The 17,858-nt window shown below is 35.8% G+C and overlaps 1 protein-coding gene across 2 annotated transcripts in view; it reads right to left on the bottom strand.

Annotated features, from left to right (window-relative positions):
• The window catches only part of LOC311283413 (complement C3-like), a 175,768-nt gene continuing 157,910 nt past the window's right edge, over window positions 1–17,858 (bottom strand). Inside the window, exons 37-42 of one of the 2 annotated variants that reach the window (XM_084397780.1) lie at window positions 17,008–17,097; window positions 16,758–16,838; window positions 14,489–14,572; window positions 7,935–8,070; window positions 874–957; window positions 1–420 (exon numbers count right to left, since the gene is read on the bottom strand). In XM_084397780.1, coding sequence (XP_084253906.1) covers window positions 414–420; window positions 874–957; window positions 7,935–8,070; window positions 14,489–14,572; window positions 16,758–16,838; window positions 17,008–17,097 — 482 coding nt within the window. In that variant the 3' untranslated portion in view covers window positions 1–413. Of the gene's footprint in view, window positions 958–7,934; window positions 8,071–14,488; window positions 14,573–16,757; window positions 16,839–17,007; window positions 17,098–17,858 lie in introns of both variants that reach the window. The other variant, XM_084397779.1, reaches the window with a different exon arrangement.

The raw sequence follows: 17,858 nt of genomic DNA, 5'->3' as shown, positions 1-17,858 counted from the left end.
TATTTGTTACAATTTTTATTACAACCACATAAACAACTCGAATCCAGTCAAAGTTCAAGTGCGACAAATCTCCCAAGGTCTCGGACCAATCTGATGAACAGTCAGTTTTTAAAAATCTTGCCAAAATGCCTCATTCATCCATTCAAAATGACCAATTATCACTATAAATGAAATTCTGTCTTGATTTAGCATTGTTGGTGGTGATGCGTGCCCAAAAAAACATTAATTCAGTTTATTTATTGAAAAACAAATCAATAGACTACATCAATTTCCCGCCTGTGTGATGTTAGATTCCTCTTCTACAAGCTTCCAGACTGGAGATGCTCCACATCAGGCCTCCTGAGGTTTTGCTTTTTGAATGTTCTAGAATGTCATTTATCCCAATACCTCTTCCATATCTTTTATCATCCACATCAACTCCTGTCAGAAAGCAAATGCCAGGAATAATCATCTGAACTCATTTATTATTTTTTTTCTTTTGTATAATGTTTAGTCTATTCAGATATCCAGAAATTCTCCTTTAAAGTTTCTTATGATTATTAAAATGAGATACAGATTTGAAATATCACACAAAACAAATTATAATGTTGGATTTGTGATTCAGAATTGAAAAAGTTATAAGAAAATTCTTGCAGGGTATTAGATAGTCAGGATTCTAAATTGAACTTTTTGAAAATTAAAGTCACCATTTTTTCTTTTCTTTCTTTAAAAAAAAAAAACAGTAAAGTATTTCAGCTCAAACAATATTATTTAAGATGTATTAAGATTATGCAAGAGATGATGTTTAATTTCTAACAAATGTTGTTTATATATAATTATGTAGCACATCCGTATCTGAGGAGGCTATCCTGGAGCGTAGAGATGCCGATGTACCGCTCCTTGTATTGTGGAGTTTGGCTTTCCTCTCTCGTCGGCCAGTATTCAGCCCAGGTCTCCTCTCCAAAGACGTACTGCAGACTAAAACAACAGACAAGTGAAGACAAAACAGACACAATTACTGACTTAGCTACTACACTCTATACATTTGTGTAAGGGTCAATGAACAAAAAGGAGAATTACTTTAACAATATTTGTATTCGTGTTGGTTTTTATTTGTTTTTCTTGTCAAAGGTAATTGCCTCCTCCATAATGCTTACGGAGGAGAAAAGCTTCATACAATCTTTTTTTTTTTTTTTATCAACACCAGAATGTGGGTAAGTTTAACCTTTGCACACATAAGTTGTGTGCAGACCCCCCCAGCGTGAGTATTTCAAGACGACCGTTATTTAGAACGTGTCACTTTATTGTTTCCATGGTCACGGGTCATTACTTGTCACGTGACACACTGAATAGTTGTGATATATGACAGATATATGATCTGTCTCGGGCTAGGCACCAGCCAATGCGCGAAAGCAAGTTTAAAGGGATAGTTCACCCAAAAATGAAAATTCATATAAAAAACACTACGTTAACTCACTCGAGGCCCAGAGAGAAGGAATAGTGGAATAAAGTTGTTATTTTAGTTTTTTTTAGCGCACAAAAAGTATTCTCGTCGCTTGATAAACTTAAGATTGAGCCACTGTAGTCACTTGTACTATATTAACGATCTCTTTAATAACTTTTCTGGGCCAGCAAGTTTCAGTCCCATAGAAGTCTATGGAGGAGTGAGCCAGCACTCAGATTTAATCAAAAATATCTTAATTTGTGTTCCGAAGATGAACGAAAGTCTTACGGTGTTGGAACAACATGAGGGTGAGTAATTACTGACAGAATTTTCATTTTTGGGTGAACTAACCCTTTAAATTTAGCAGTTGATAATCTGATGCACTGACCGTTCTAATCACACTGGTGTGATCGTACATGCGAAAAGGTTAATAAAAAACAACATTTTGATTGTGTTTTGTCAAAGACTACATCTAGATCAGATTCAGAACGATGATCAAAACACAGATGCAATAGATCGAGCTCATCAACACCCCTAATGCTTTCACAGACCTACCCAGCGGGCACCTTGATGTCAAAATTAGGTCAAGAAATAGGTCAAAAATGAAAGTCATATTGACGTCAAAGTGTCGATGTCAATTTGACGTCAAGAGTTTGACCTCTGCTGATGTCATTTTGCCAAACAAAAAGGTGAAACGCATGGCCGTACACTTATTACCAGCTTCACTTACACTAACCAGATTTACTTTATATAATTTCCATTTTTATGAAATCATTAAAATTTTGTATTTTAAAGTCACCATGATGGTGGTTAGCGTTTGCTTTAGTTGTGCTCTTGACCCTTCACTCTTTAATATAAAAGTTCTTTGGCTGCTATACTTGTTATAGGCAAAATAGTCATGAGAAGATAAGGTCAGGGGATGTTGGCTGTTTATAGATGATGACGACAATACCATCATGTAAATGCCTGATTCCCTAATCGTGTTCAGTGTCAAATGTTTTGATTACATAGAATTTATGGTTTTTATGATGTATTACAATAGAATCTATTTATTTTTACAGCATTAGAGCAACTTTGTTTATCGAAGACTATAATGGATTTTAAAAACATTTAGTGCATTAAACATTTTCCTCTACATTATTACTTAGCCATCAAGAATCAGTGTATGACTCTCAACAATGGTGACAATCAATGAAATGCTTCATGCCGCAGTGCATGCTGGGTACCACCAATCAAAACTCACCAAAATCTCCCAGCATGCATTGCAGCTTTAATAAATGATGCACCTGGAGTTGATCTGATTATCTGGATATTTTGTTTGATTGTCACCATTGTTGAGATTCATACGCTGTTTCTTGATGTCTGTGTGCGTCTAAGTAATGCCATAGATGACAGGGTTTTGTGCACTAAATAGTTTTTAAAAACCAAGTGCATTATTTGATAAACAAAACTGCTAGACATGCTGTAGAATCAAATTACTTCTGTTATGAATAAAACAGTTTTGAAACCGCAAGTCCTATATAATCAGAACATAAGACACTGAATAAGATCAGGGCTTCAGGCATTTACATGATGATCTCATTGTCATCATCATCAATAAACAGCCAACATCACCTGATCTCATTTTCTCACGGCTTTTTTTAGCTACAACAACAGAGCTTTATAAACACACAATTATAGCTGCCAGAGAAAATTTAATATTAAGAAGTCAAGGGTCAAGAGCACAACTAAAGCAAACGCTAACCACCATCATGGTGACTTTAAAATGCAAAATATGATTTCATTAAACCGGAAATTAAATAAAGTAAATCTGGTTAGTGTAAGTGAAGCTGGTAATAAGTGTACGGCCATGCGTTTCACCTTTTTGTTTGGCAAAATGACTTATCAAACTCTTGATAGAGGTCAAACTCTTGACGTCAAATTGACATCAACACTTTGACGTCAATATGACTTTCATTTTTGACCTATTTCGTGACCTAATTTTGACATCAATTTGATGTCATATTGATGTTAAATTGACATCAAATGCCCACTGGGTAGAGCTCATCCTGGGTCGACATTACAGTACATTCAGTAATGTTAGGCAGTTTGAAGTTATATGCAATGCTTAATTATCACGTTAGCTTATGTGCGTGAGCAATTCTTCTTTTGCTTGTTTTTCCTTCTTCTTTGTCTGTGTTTTGATCAAGATATTATTTACTCTTTCAGATGCATAATAGCGCCCCCCTACTGTATAACAGTGAACACATGGATTGCAGGAAAATTCCATCAATGGCGGGGGAAAGAGTTTATCTCTGGGTAGTTACACCACCGAGACACTTTTTACTTTAAACCCCACAAAAATAATCAAAATAACTTAAACTCATGTTCATCACAGGAGATTTGAATTCAAGTAAAGGGATACTCCACTTTTTTTTTTTTTGGAAACTCCAAAAGACCATTAGCATCTCTCTCAAAAAAAAATTCAAACTTGACTCTTCTGTAGTTACATCGTGTACTAAGACGCCCCCAAATAGCCCCCAGCTCGGTAGACTATAGGGTCGACTATTTTCAGGCACTGTGTCATATCATTACGCCTGCTGGACTCATGGTACGGCAGCAAAGTTTCTTGATTATTACGCAGGAATGAGAGTATAGTTCCTAGCCATATCAGCCTAGAAAATCACAACTTTTCATTTTCCGTCGGTCTTAGTACACGATGTAACTACAGAAGAGTCGAGTTTTAAATAGGAAAAATATCAAAACTCTTTGGTATTTTTTTTGAGAGAGATGCTAATGGTCTTGTCCGATTCAATGAAGCTATGCTAAAAGTGGTACCGCCAGACCCGGAGATCGGCTGAATGGATTCGAAAACGGTAAAACTCAACTGTTTAACTCTGGGGGAGTTGTAAAATGAGCCTATCTCCAAAAAAAGTGGAGTATCCCTTTAACTCTTTCCCCACCACTGACAGGATATTTCGTTTTTCATAAGCAAACACTTCCCCGCTATTGACGGAATTTTCCCTGCTTTTCATGTTTTCAGTGTTATATGGTGGAGGAGCTATTAGACATCTTCTGAAAGAGTAGACAGTCTCCTGATCAAAAGACATGCGAAGAAGCAATATCATATCCATATTTTAAACAAAGTGATCACCAACATTAAACAGCATACACAGCAAAAAGTCCAGTGTTAAATTAACTCTCCTGGGAGTTTATATGGCTCCAGAGTCAGTGTTAAAATATGAGTGTTAAATTAACACTCAAGAGTGTTAAAGTTAATGAGATAATTAAGTGATTAATTTAGTGATGATTGAGCATTATTGAAGACACCTGATGTTAGCAAGCAGAATCACCAAAGGAGAAAATCTAATTTTTTAAGACACCGTTATGGAGATCAGTGTTTGATTTAGTTGGGCTCTTGACCCATAAACTGTAAACATTAGATTGTCTTTGGCTGTTGTATCTAAGGTATAACTGCCAGATAAACAAAGAGAAAGTTGATCAGATTTTGTTGGTTATGTTTTGACATAATCATAGTTTCACCTGAATCACTGATCTCATTTAGAGTCTAATCTCTGACTTAAATGTATATTGTTGATTACAGCATCACTGTGATTCTACAGCATACAATCTTTTTTTTCTAACTAGTCTAAAGGATTTCTTAAAAGTTGTTCTGATAAAACAAAATCTTTCTTTTAGGCACATACAGACATCAAGAATCAGTGTATGAATCTCAACTATGGCGACAAACAGAATATTCAATTAGGAAAGGAAATTAGTAAGACAATTCAGATCATAATTTATTCATACCGCAATGCATGATGGGAGCCATGAATGAGTTTTGATTGGTGGCACCCAGAATGCACTGCAACATGCTTTATTATTGTCACCATTGTTGAGATTGACAGGCTGATTATTGATGTCAGTATGTCTAAATAAAGTAATTTTCTAAGTATTTTTATAATAACAATTTTTAAGAAATATTTTGGATTATATTGATAATGATAAAAATCATTTGCTGTAGAATCACAGGCTGCTGTAATCAACAAGGTAAATCTGACTCTCTAAATGAGAGTTGATATTCAGGTCAAATTATGATTATCAAATCATAACCAACACCACCTGATCACCTTTTATCTTGTTCATCTGAGAGTTATAACTCAAATACAACAGCCAAACAACATTTAAAGTTAATGCTTTAAGGGCCAAGAGCCCAACTAAAGCAAACACTGATCACCATAACGGTGTCTTAAAAAATTCGATTTTTTCCTTTGGTGATTCTGCTTGTTAACATCAGGTGTCTTCAATATTGGTCAATTATCACTTAATGAATCACTTAATGAGCTCATTACCTTTAACACTCTTGAGTGTTAATTTAACACTCATATTTTAACACTGACTCTGGAGCCATATAAACTCCCAGGAGAGTTAATTTAACACTGGACTTTTTGCTGTGTATAATTCAAAATTGCCTAATGTTACCGAATGAAATGTCGACCCATGAAGATGAAATGACTATGCAGCTTTAGGGGTGTTGATGGACTCGATCTATTCCATCTGTGATTTGATCATCGTTCTGAATCCAATCTTATAACAACAACAAAAAAGCAAGACGTTCTCAGCTAATTGCTCAAAATTTCACTTTTTTTTCTATGTTGAAGTGTTGATAAAGAATGCATATACCAAGAATAAAATGGGCTTTTTGTTTAAAGGTAACCCAGTGGGCATTTGATGTCAATTTAACATCAATATGACATCAAATTGATGTCAAAATTAGGTCACGAAATAGGTCAAAAATGAAAGTCAACATTCAAAGTCAAAGTGTTGATGTCAATTTGACGTCAAGAGTTTGACCTCTATCAAGAGTTTGATAATAAGTCATTTTGCCAAACAAAAAGGTGAAACGCATGGCCGTACACTTATTACCAGCTTTCACTTACACTAACCAGATTTACTTTATTTAATTTCCAGTTTAATGAAATCATATTTTGCATTTTAAAGTCACCATGATGTTGGTTAGCGTTTGCTTTAGTTGTGCTCTTGACCCTTGACTTCTTAATATTAAATTTTCTCTGGCTGCTATAATTGTGTGTTTATAAAGCTCTGTTGCTGTAGCTAAAAAAGCCATGAGAAAATGATATCAGGTGATGATGATGATATCATCATGTAAATGCCTGAAGCCCTGATATTATTCAGTGTCTTATGTTCTGATTATATAGGACTTGTGGTTTCAAAACTGTTTTATTCATAATAGAAGTCATTTGATTCTACAGCATGTCTAGCAGTTTTGTTTATCAAATAATGTACTTGGTTTTTAAAAACTATTTAGTGCACTAAACTATTTAGTGCACAAAACCCTGTCATCTATGGCATTACTTAGACATCAAGAAACAGCGTATGAATCTCAACAATGGTGACAATCGAACAAAATATCCAGATAATCAGATCAACTCCAGGTGCATAATTGATTAAAGCTGCAATGCATGCTGGGAGATTTTGGTGAGTTTTGATTGGTGGTACCCAGCATGCACTGCGGCATGAAGCATTTCATTGATTGTCACCATTGTTGAGAGTCATACACTGATTCTTGATGGCTAAGTAATAATGTAGAGGAAAATGTTTAATGCACTAAATGTTTTTAAAATCCATTATAGTCTTCGATAAACAAAATTGCTCTAATGCTGTAAAATTAAATAGATTCTATTGTAAGACATCATAAAAACCATAAATTCCATATAATCAAAACATTTGACACTGAACACGATTAGGGAATCAGGCATTTACATGATGGTATTGTCATCATCATCTATAAACAGCCAACATCCCCTGACCTTATCTTCTCATGACTATTTTGCCTATAACAAGTATAGCAGCCAAAGAACTTTTATATTAAAGAGTGAAGGGTCAAGAGCACAACTAAAGCAAACGCTAACCACCATCATGGTGACTTTAAAATACAAAATTTTAATGATTTCATAAAAATGGAAATTATATAAAGTAAATCTGGTTAGTTTTAAGTGAAGCTGGTAATAAGTGTACGGCCATGCGTTTCACCTTTTTGTTTGGCAAAATGACATCAGCAGAGGTCAAACTCTTGACGTCAAATTGACATCGACACTTTGACGTCAATATGACTTTCATTTTTGACCTATTTCTTGACCTAATTTTGACATCAAGGTGCCCACTGGGAAATGGTCTGTTCTTTCTTTTGTTATATTGCATGTTCAGATATTCATACAACAATATTCTGGGGCCATGAAATGTTTGTAAAAAATGATCAAAAATGTTGGGGGGAACAGCCAACGTGAAAAAAAAAGTTAAAAACACTGGCGGCGGAAGAGTTAATTGTATATCTTTATTTATTCAAGTTTATTGAAGTCTTACTTTGTTCAAGTCTATTCTATGTTATTTAAAATGCATTTTGACAAAAAACAACTGTCCCAACACTGAGCCATGAACAACATTCTGCAGACTTTAAATACATAAAGCTCAGGCAAATCCTGTAATTTACAGACACAGAGTGGACACTTACGTTCCTCCTAGGTTTGGCAGGTCTTTGGATTTGCCCATGATGAGGTACGACTTGCCTTCTACCAATCCCAAATGTTCTCTGCAACCGGGACGACCCAAAAATTGTCTGACTCTCCCCTCAACATTATCATCAGTGCCTACAGGACAGAACAGTGTTTAGGGCACACTTTCACTGCAATTCAACATTAGCCTCATGCTGAATATGTATTTGAGAGAAGAAACTAGGGATGCACCGATACCACTTTTTCCAGAACGAGTCTGATACCGATACTCCCATTTTTTGGTACTTGCCGATACCGAAAACCGCTACCTGCATTTTCACTGCATTTCTACTTTTTAAATGTATTAGAAGATAAACCAAAAGAATATAAATCATATTATTTGGCTTAATTTGTTCATCAAATATATATTTCCTTGAGTTATTTTCATGCTTAATTAAGCCTGCTAAAATGCATTGTATGAGCTTCTGTTACTGTCACTGTTCACTGTAAAAAAGAATACATTGATTTTATTGATATCTAATTAATAAAAATGAGGCAACAGATTACAAGCAATATTATTAATTAAATTTAACAAATTAGAATTGAGTAATAATTAATCAAATGAATTCCTTTAAAGGTAACCATTTAAAATGAGTAAAATTTACAAAATATCTTTTATTGCCAACATTGAAGACACCTGATGTTAACAAGCAGAATCACTGAAGGAGAAAACCATAATTAAAGTCACCATTATGGTGATCGGTGTGTGTTTTAGTTGGGCTCTTGACCCTTAAATTATTAACTTTAAGTTTTGTTTGGCTGCTGTACATGAGTTATAACAGCCAGATGAACAAAGAGAAAAGGTGATGCAATGGCGTTGGTTGTGTTTTAACATAATCATTATTTCACAATCATTTGACTTGAATCACTGAACTCATAGAGTCCATTTATGAGTTAGGTGAACTATATTAATTATAGCAGCACTGGCAATTTGCACTCTCTCCATAGACATATACACTCAAAAAAAAAAATTGTGTCTAAACATAAGATTTATGTATTTGAATTGCATAACAAATTCCCATGCATTTGGTTTACATAGTTTTAACATAAACCAATCAATACTCCTGAATGTGATTCATATTTTTAAGTCATACATAAATGAAACAGATAAGATTTATGTAATAGTACACAGAAAAACGCCCATGTTAAATTAACACTTCTCAGTGTTCATATGTGTGCACACTACAGAGTTAAAGCAGTGTCAGAGCCCGTCTACGGAGAGCCTGTCCACTCCCTATTAAGCCCTATTGTACCGAATTTTGGTTGTAGTTCCACCAGAGTTCCACTGGGGGCGCTCGCCATGAGTGCAAAATGAATGGGAGTCAATGGGGCTAGACGGCTAAATTAGTCTCTTTCACCCGATTGCCGTTGAGAAATCTCAGATGTGATTGTAGATTTTGCAAGTTCAACATGGGTTTTAGGTCGAAAGTTGAATGAACGAGTACTTATGTCGTTTTGATTTCTTACAGGTTGAGTTGTTGTTGCCCATAACACGCTAGCATTCTGCTAATGACGTCAGCATTCTGACGTCATTGACATTTTGAAAGACTTTTTTAAAGCAAATAAGTGACTCTAAAAAATCTAACACCCAGCAATGTGTAATTTCTTTGCATCTCCTTTCGAATACAACATTCAAATTACTAGACAAAAAATTATATCCTGAGAAAAGTGGATTTTGAGGGGTATACCGCCATTGACCTCCATTCATTCTGCACTCGTCCTGTGAGCGCCCTCATATGGAATCAGAGTGGAACTGCAACCAGTTCAGAAGCCGGAAGTGTACTGAGAGTGAAACTTCTCGCCATATTAGACATTCTCTGGCAGTGTTGAAGTTAATGAGATAATTAACTGATGATTTAGCATTCATTATGAACACCTGCTGTTAACAAGCAGAATCACTGAAGGAAAGAGAAACACAAGAACTACAACTGACTTCAGCCACAGCCTTAGATGAAATCAACTGAAGAGAAAAGAAGACATTAAATCTGTGAAGATCTCAGCAGAGGAGGATTAAACAACTCCACAAACAGCATTACCAGCTTCACTTATTACTAACCAGACTGACTTTATTTCATTTCCATTTGAATGAAAACAATAGTTGTATTTTAAAGTCACCATGATGGTGGTTAGCGTTTGCTTTAGTTGGGCTCTTGACCCTTGACTCTTTAATATAAAACTTTCTCTGGCTGCTATAATTATGTGTTTATAACACACATTTGTTGCAGCGAAAAAGCCAAGAGAAAAAGAAATCAGGTGATGTTGGCTGTTTATTGGTCATCATCATGTAATTGCCTGATTCGCTGATCTTGTTCAGTGTCTAATGTTTTGATTATATAGGATTTGTGTTTTTTTTTATATAGTTTTATTCATAACAGAAGCTGTTTTTTTTTTTTTTATAGTTAGTGCACAAAAACCTTTCATCTATGGTATTACTTAGACTCACACAGACATCAAGAAACAGCATATGAATCTCAACAATGGTGACAAAAGCTACAAAAATCCAGCTGCATAATTTATTAATGCCGCAATGCATGCTGGGAGATATGGGTGAGTTTTGATTGGTGGTACCCAGCATGCACTGCAGCATGAAGCATTTCATTGATTGTCACCATTGTTGAGAGTCATACACTGATTCTTGATGTCTAAGTAATAATGTGGAAGAGACAGTTTAATTGCACTAAATGTTTTTAAAATTCTTTATATTATTTGATTAACTGTTGGATCTAATGCTGTCAGGTCACACAGCTACTATAATAAATATAACAAAATCACATAATCAAAGCATTAGACACTGAAAAAGATAAGTGAGTCAGGCCACAATATGATGATTATACCTCCATCAATAAACAGCCAATATCACTTGATCTCATTTTCTCTTGGCTCTTTCGCTGCAACAAATGTGTGTTATAAACACATAATTATAGCAACCGGAGAAAATTTTACATTAAAGAGTTAAGGGTCAAGAGTCCAACTAAAGCAAATGCTAACCACCATCATGGTGACTTTAAAATACAACTATTGATTTCATTCAAACAGAAATGAAAGTCAGTCTGGTTAGTAATAAGTGAAGCTGGTAATGCTGTTTGTGGAGTTGTTTAATCCTCCTCTGCTGAGATCTTCACAGATTTAATGTCTTCTTTTCTCTTCAGTTGATTTCATCTAAGGCTGTGGCTGAAGTCTGTTGTAGTTCTTGTGTTTCTCTTTCCTTCAGTGATTCTGCTTGTTAACAGCAGGTGTTCATAATTAATGCTCAATAATCAGTTAATTATCTCATTAACTTCAACACTGCTTTAACTCTGTAGTGTGCACACATATGAACACTGAGCAGTGTTAATTTAACATGGGCGTTTTTCTGTGTACTATTACATAAATCTTACCCGTTTCATTTACGTATGACTGACAAATATAAATCGCATTCAGTTTATTAATACAATTACATAAATCTTATCTGTTTCATTTATATATGACTTAAAAATATGAATCACATTCAGGAGTATTGATTGGTTTATGTTAAAACTATGTAATCCAAATGCATGGAAATTTTATATGCTATTCAAATACATAAATCTTATGTTTTGACACAAAATTTTTTTTGAGTGTGTATAAATGAATAGGGCTGGGCGATTTAAATCGCGATATTGTTATGCACATCTCATCAGTAAAGCCGGTTCCTTGATTAGTAGTAAATCGCCATCACCTGCTTTCAGATGGAGCGGCATTTACTACAAAGAGCCGTAGTTAACTGACAAGCTGAGCCATATCGCATTAATATCGCGGACGTATCGCCAGCGATAATTAATGCGATATGGCTCAGCTTGTCAGTTAACTACGGCTCTTTGTACACAGCAAAAACTCCAGTGTTAAATTAACACTCCTGGGAGTGTATGAGTCCACGCTCAAGAGTGTTGAAGTTAATGAGATAATTAAGTGATTAATTTAGTGATGATTGAACATTATTGAAGACACCTGATGTTAACAAGCAGAATCACTGAAGGAGAAAATCTCAAATTGTAAGTTACCGTTATGACGATCAATGGTTGCTTTAGTTGGACTCTTGACCCATATATTATTAACTTTAGATTTTGTTTGTCTGTTGTTTCTGAATTATAATCACCAGTTGAACAAAGAAAAAAGTGATCTGATGGTGTTGGTTATATTATGACAATCATCATTTGAACTTGATCACTGAACTCATTAAAATCCTTCTTTCTGACTTCGATTTATGTTGTTGGTTAGTGAATCTGCATAAATGCCCAGAATTTTTTATATAATATAAAGGATTTCTTAAAAGTTATTTAAAAAAAAAAAAAATCATTCTTTTAGGCACACACAGATGTCAAGATTCAGTCTATGCATCTCAACAATGGTGATGAGCAGAATATTCAATTAGGAAAAGTAAATTACATAGACAATTCAGATCATAATTTATTCATACCGCAATGCATGATGGGAGCCATTAATGAGTTGTGATTGGTGGCAGCCACTGCAACATGCTTTATTATTGTCACCATTGTTGAGATTCACAGGCTGATTATTGATGTCTGGGTTTTAAATGAATTTATCTGAATGTCTTTTGATCAGAACAATGTTTATTAAATATTTTTAATTATAAGTAAAGTACTGATGATCATAGGCTGAAGAATCACAGAGCTGCTGCTAATAAGTTAAACCAAACTATCTCAATAAGTTTCATTTTTCAGATCACAGCATGATTATGTCAAAACATAACCAATACTATAAGATAACATTTTACTTTGTTCATTTAACTGTAATAAATCAATAACAGTAGACAAACAACACTAAATATTAAAGTAAATATACAATGGTCTAGAGCCCTACTAAAGCAAACACCCATCACCTTAATGGTAACTTACAATTTGTGATTTTCTCCTTCAGTGATTCTGCTTGTTAACATCAGGTGTCTTCAATAATGCTCAATCATCACTAAATGAATCACTTAATTATCTCCTCAGACCTAAATGCTGCTCCATCTGAAAGCAGGTGATGGAGATTTACTACTAATCAAGGAACCGGCTTTACTGACGAGATGCGCATAACAATATCGCGATTTAAATCGCCCAGCCCTATAAATGAAGTATTGATGTATATTTGCATATATGACATGCAAACGCCCTGCAATAATGTAGGGCAGTGGTTCTCAACCCTGCCCCTGGAGTACCCCCAACACTGCACATTTTATTTGTCTCCCTAATCAAACACACCTGATTCAACTCATCAGCTCATTAACCCATGTGATAATGAGCTAATGAGTTGAATCAGGTGTGTTTGATAAGGGAGACAAAGAAAACGTGCAGTGTTGGGGGTCCTTCAGGGGCAGGGTTGAGAACCACTGATGTAGGGAACCACCCATTATACATAAATCAGGTAACAGTTCATGCTTTACTTACATATAGAGAATGAGGAGTTACGTCACAATCTTTTCAAGCAGCGTTGCATGGAATTACTTTTGTGCCAATAATAATGAACGTACGGGTCCATGTTGTTGATGCAAAGCAGTTTCTCTAAATAACGCTGCCTGGCGTTGTTATTTTGTCGCTCCCGATAGAGCCCCTTTCATTTTGCTTCTTATTTCTCCATTTATTCAACCGTATCGCAAAAATGCAAACAAATATCAAACTGCTCTTCTCTCTCTGTCGCTATTTCTCTCGGCCTCACTGTCGAAATAACCATGGTGACGGATAGCGTAACCACCTAATATGGTGGCGTGAAACGCATGATGTCACATTCTCATTCTCTATGCGATTTGGTTTTAATCCAAATAACGTTAATAAGCTACATGCCTCATTTGACTTTGTTTGCCATTTGAATTACAAACTTTCCACTGACTATGAAAAAGGGATGCGCGTCTGTGCCGCTGCACGCTCAATCCACTGCGAGCTCGCACACCACAGCTATATATAGGCGTTATTATATAGACTTTATGTAGCCCCGCCCCTTTTCAGCGCTGCGCTCGTTTTTTTTTTGTCTTCCGGTCTGTATTTTCACAATGATCTTGTGCAGGCTACTTATGAATCAATGAACGGCTCGTTTTAAAATTTTCCCGGTCGACTGACATTTGTTAAGACATCTGCTTTAAACATTACAGTCCTCATGATAACTTTCGTTAACTTTACATTAAGTAAATCCACTTCAAAAGCTAATTACTCCTGGACAGCAGCGCCATGGAAATATACAGAGCGACCGCAAAAACGGAAGTTCAAAGACAATATTCTAAAGATGGCGGCGCCCTCGTTTCTCTGGCGCATAAGGTCTATAAGGTACATTTACTTCATAGCCAGCCTTCTTTTTTATCCCCATTATACCCTCTTGTGTACACAAACACTTGTTTACACGCTTGCTGGTATCGGTTGTTGGCATTTTTACGAGTGAGTATACATGAGCTCAGTATCAGGCCCGGTATCGGTGCATCCCTAGAAGAAACCCCATTAAACAGATACATTTCAAATGCATTTCATGATCTGTGCAGAAACGTGGAGGGAATATTGAACCGTACCTTCTTTCAGCACCTGCTCCACCTTCAAGTCATAGATGTCAGAGTGCTGTGCCAGATCCATCCCCACCACTTTCGCTTTATAAACTGTCAAACATACAGTGAGGAAAATAAGTATTTGAACACCCTGCTATTTTGCAAGTTCTCCCACTTGGAAATCATGGAGGGGTCTGAAATTGTCATCGTAGGTGCATGTCCACTGTGAGAGACATAATCTAAAAAAAAATCCAGAAATCACAATATATGATTTTTTAACTATTTATTTGTATGATACAGCTGCAAATAAGTATTTGAACACCTGTCTATCAGCTAGAATTCTGACCCTCAAAGACCTGTTAGTCTGCCTTTAAAATGTCCACCTCCACTCCATTTATTATCCTAAATTAGATGCACCTGTTTGAGGTCGTTAGCTGCATAAAGACACCTGTCCACCCCATACAATCAGTAGGAATCTAACTACTAACATGGCCAAGACCAAAGAGCTGTCCAAAGACACTAGAGACAAAATTGTACACCTCCACAAGGCTGGAAAGGGCTACGGGGAAATTGCCAAGCAGCTTGGTGAAAAAAGGTCCACTGTTGGAGCAATCATTAGAAAATGGAAGAAGTTAAACATGACTGTCAATCTCCCTCGGACTGGGGCTCCATGCAAGATCTCACCTCATGGGGTCTCAATGATCCTAAGAAAGGTGAGAAATCAGCCCAGAACTACACGGGAGGAGCTGGTCAATGACCTGAAAAGAGCTGGGACCACCGTTTCCAAGGTTACTGTTGGTAATACACTAAGACGTCATGGTTTGAAATCATGCATGGCATGGAAGGTTCCCCTGCTTAAACCAGCACATGTCAAGGCCCGTCTTAAGTTTGCCAATGACCATTTGGATGTTCCAGAGGAGTCATGGGAGAAAGTCATGTGGTGAGACCAAAATATAACTTTTTGGTCATAATTCCACTAAACGTGTTTGGAGGAAGAAGAATGATGAGTACCATCCCAAGAACACCATCCTTACTGTGAAGCATGGGGGTGGTAGCATCATGCTTTGGGGGTGTTTTTCTGCACATGGGACAGGGCGACTGCACTGTATTAAGGAGAGGATGACCGGGGCCATGTATTGCAAGATTTTGGGGAACAACCTCCTTCCCTCAGTTAGAGCATTGAAGATGGGTCGAGGCTGGGTCTTCCAACATGACAATGACCCAAAGCACACAGCCAGGATAACCAAGGAGTGGCTCTGTAAGAAGCATATCAAGGTTCTGGCGTGGCCTAGCCAGTCTCCAGACCTAAACCCAATAGAGAATCTTTGGAGGGAGCTCAAACTCTGTGTTTCTCAGCGACAGCCCAGAAACCTGACTGATCTAGAGAAGATCTGTGTGGAGGAGTGGGCCAAAATCCCTCCTGCAGTGTGTGCAAACCTGGTGAAAAACTACAGGAAACGTTTGACCTCTGTAATTGCAAACAAAGGCTACTGTACCAAATATTAACATTGATTTTCTCAGGTGTTCAAATACTTATTTGCAGCTGTATCATACAAATAAATAGTTAAAAAATCATACATTGTGATTTCTGGATTTTTTTTTTTAGACTATGTCTCTCACAGTGGACATGCACCTACGATGACAATTTCAGACCCCTCCATGATTTCTAAGTGGGAGAACTTGCAAAATAGCAGGGTGTTTAAATACTTATTTTCCTCACTGTAAGTGTAATATTGTTACATCATAATAACTGATTAGATTAGAGAAGTCACATTTACAAAAAAAATAAAATTACACAGGGGTTAAAGGAATAGTTCACTCAAATAGGGAAATTGTCATAAATTATGCTCTCATGTTGTTCCAAACCTTTAACTTTATCAAGATATTTCCCAGTTTTAAAAAAATGTGATCAGACCGCTCACTGAATGATTTGGCTCCAACGCTTCTTGAGTTAACAACTCACATGAAGGGAATATTTACAGTGATTTAAAAGTGAAATTTGGGTCTTGTTCTCTCACAAAGCTTTCATTTGGCTTCAGGAGATATGGAATAGGTGCACAAGTTTGCCATTTTTGGAGCTTCTGTTTTGAACATCACATCTGTTTCAGTGAACAACAATGTGCCGACTTTTTGCATTTTTTCTGATTCATATTTTTTGGTTGTGTATTTTTGGGTGAACTAACCCTTTAATGCAGTTGTTTATTATAAAAAAGAGCAGCATGGGGAAAAAAATCATTTTGAGTTCCACTGAAAAACAACCGGATCATGTACTGTTCATGACAATGAATTACCCTACCATAATCCAGGCCAGCTTCACAGGATTTATTCATACGAGCATTTTCATCAACTTTGTTTTTCTTCTGGAAAGTGCAATTTTCTGCATTAAGAGAAGTTGATGTTAATACACTTGTAATCAAACACAAATTGTTTGTTTCCATAACTGAATGTTTAAAATTACAAGTAGACTGAAGGGAACCAAATAAAATACTACCAAACGATATGGTCACTTTATACTATTATGTGTGTGTGTGTGTGTGTGATAATACCTTCTGCACACGTGCACATATCTCCATTACACAGTCTGTATAGAGCGCCATCTACCCTTTCAGGGTGGTAGAACTTCATACAGCGTGCATCTGACAGAGAGAGAGAGAGATTTTTTTTTTTTTTTTTTACAATCAATTTATTACAATATTTTGTTAACATTAATACAAATTTACACACACATAAAAAATAAAGATAAAATTAAAATGAAAAAATTAATTTAAACCTCTTACAAAAACAATTTCTTCATCATCAACTGAACACAGAGCATTGTTGCAACACCACTGCATTTTGAAAGCATTTTTCGTGTTCATCAATTTATGAAAATTAAAATCAATAAGAATTCTTGATTTTACCATTGTCCTGGCTTCTCTTCTATCTTATTTCTCCTAGTGATATAAACAGCATATTTTGCTTGTCCAACAATAAAATTAATGACATGACATTTTAACTTTTGTTTTGAACTGTAAAAGAAACCCAAAATATAGTCTTGCTTTGAACAACAAATATTAAAAGAATCTAAAAAAAAACACTTAATAAATCAAAAAGAGGGTTAAGTCGATTACATTCCATAAAACAATGAAAAGTGGTCTTTCGTTCGAAACAAAAAGGACATTTATTACGTACACTGGGGTTTAAAATAGACACAAAGGCATTTACAGCAATAGCTCCATGTAAAATCCTCCATTGCAAATCACCAAGTTTTTTTTTTTAATGGTGGTTTGTAAAATGCTCGCCAAACAGGTTTAGTTTCAGAGTTGATTCCTAATTTTTCTCTCCATACTGTATCTGTTTTAATACTCAAATTATGCTGATGAATAGCTTTCACAATGCATTTATATAATGTTTTCCC

Source organism: Rutilus rutilus (assembly GCF_951802725.1).
Source record: "Rutilus rutilus genome assembly, chromosome: 2".
NCBI classification, from domain to species: Eukaryota; Metazoa; Chordata; class Actinopteri; order Cypriniformes; family Leuciscidae; genus Rutilus; species Rutilus rutilus.
Note: the sequence above shows the minus strand (reverse complement) of the source record. Positions and strands in the feature narration are given on the sequence as shown.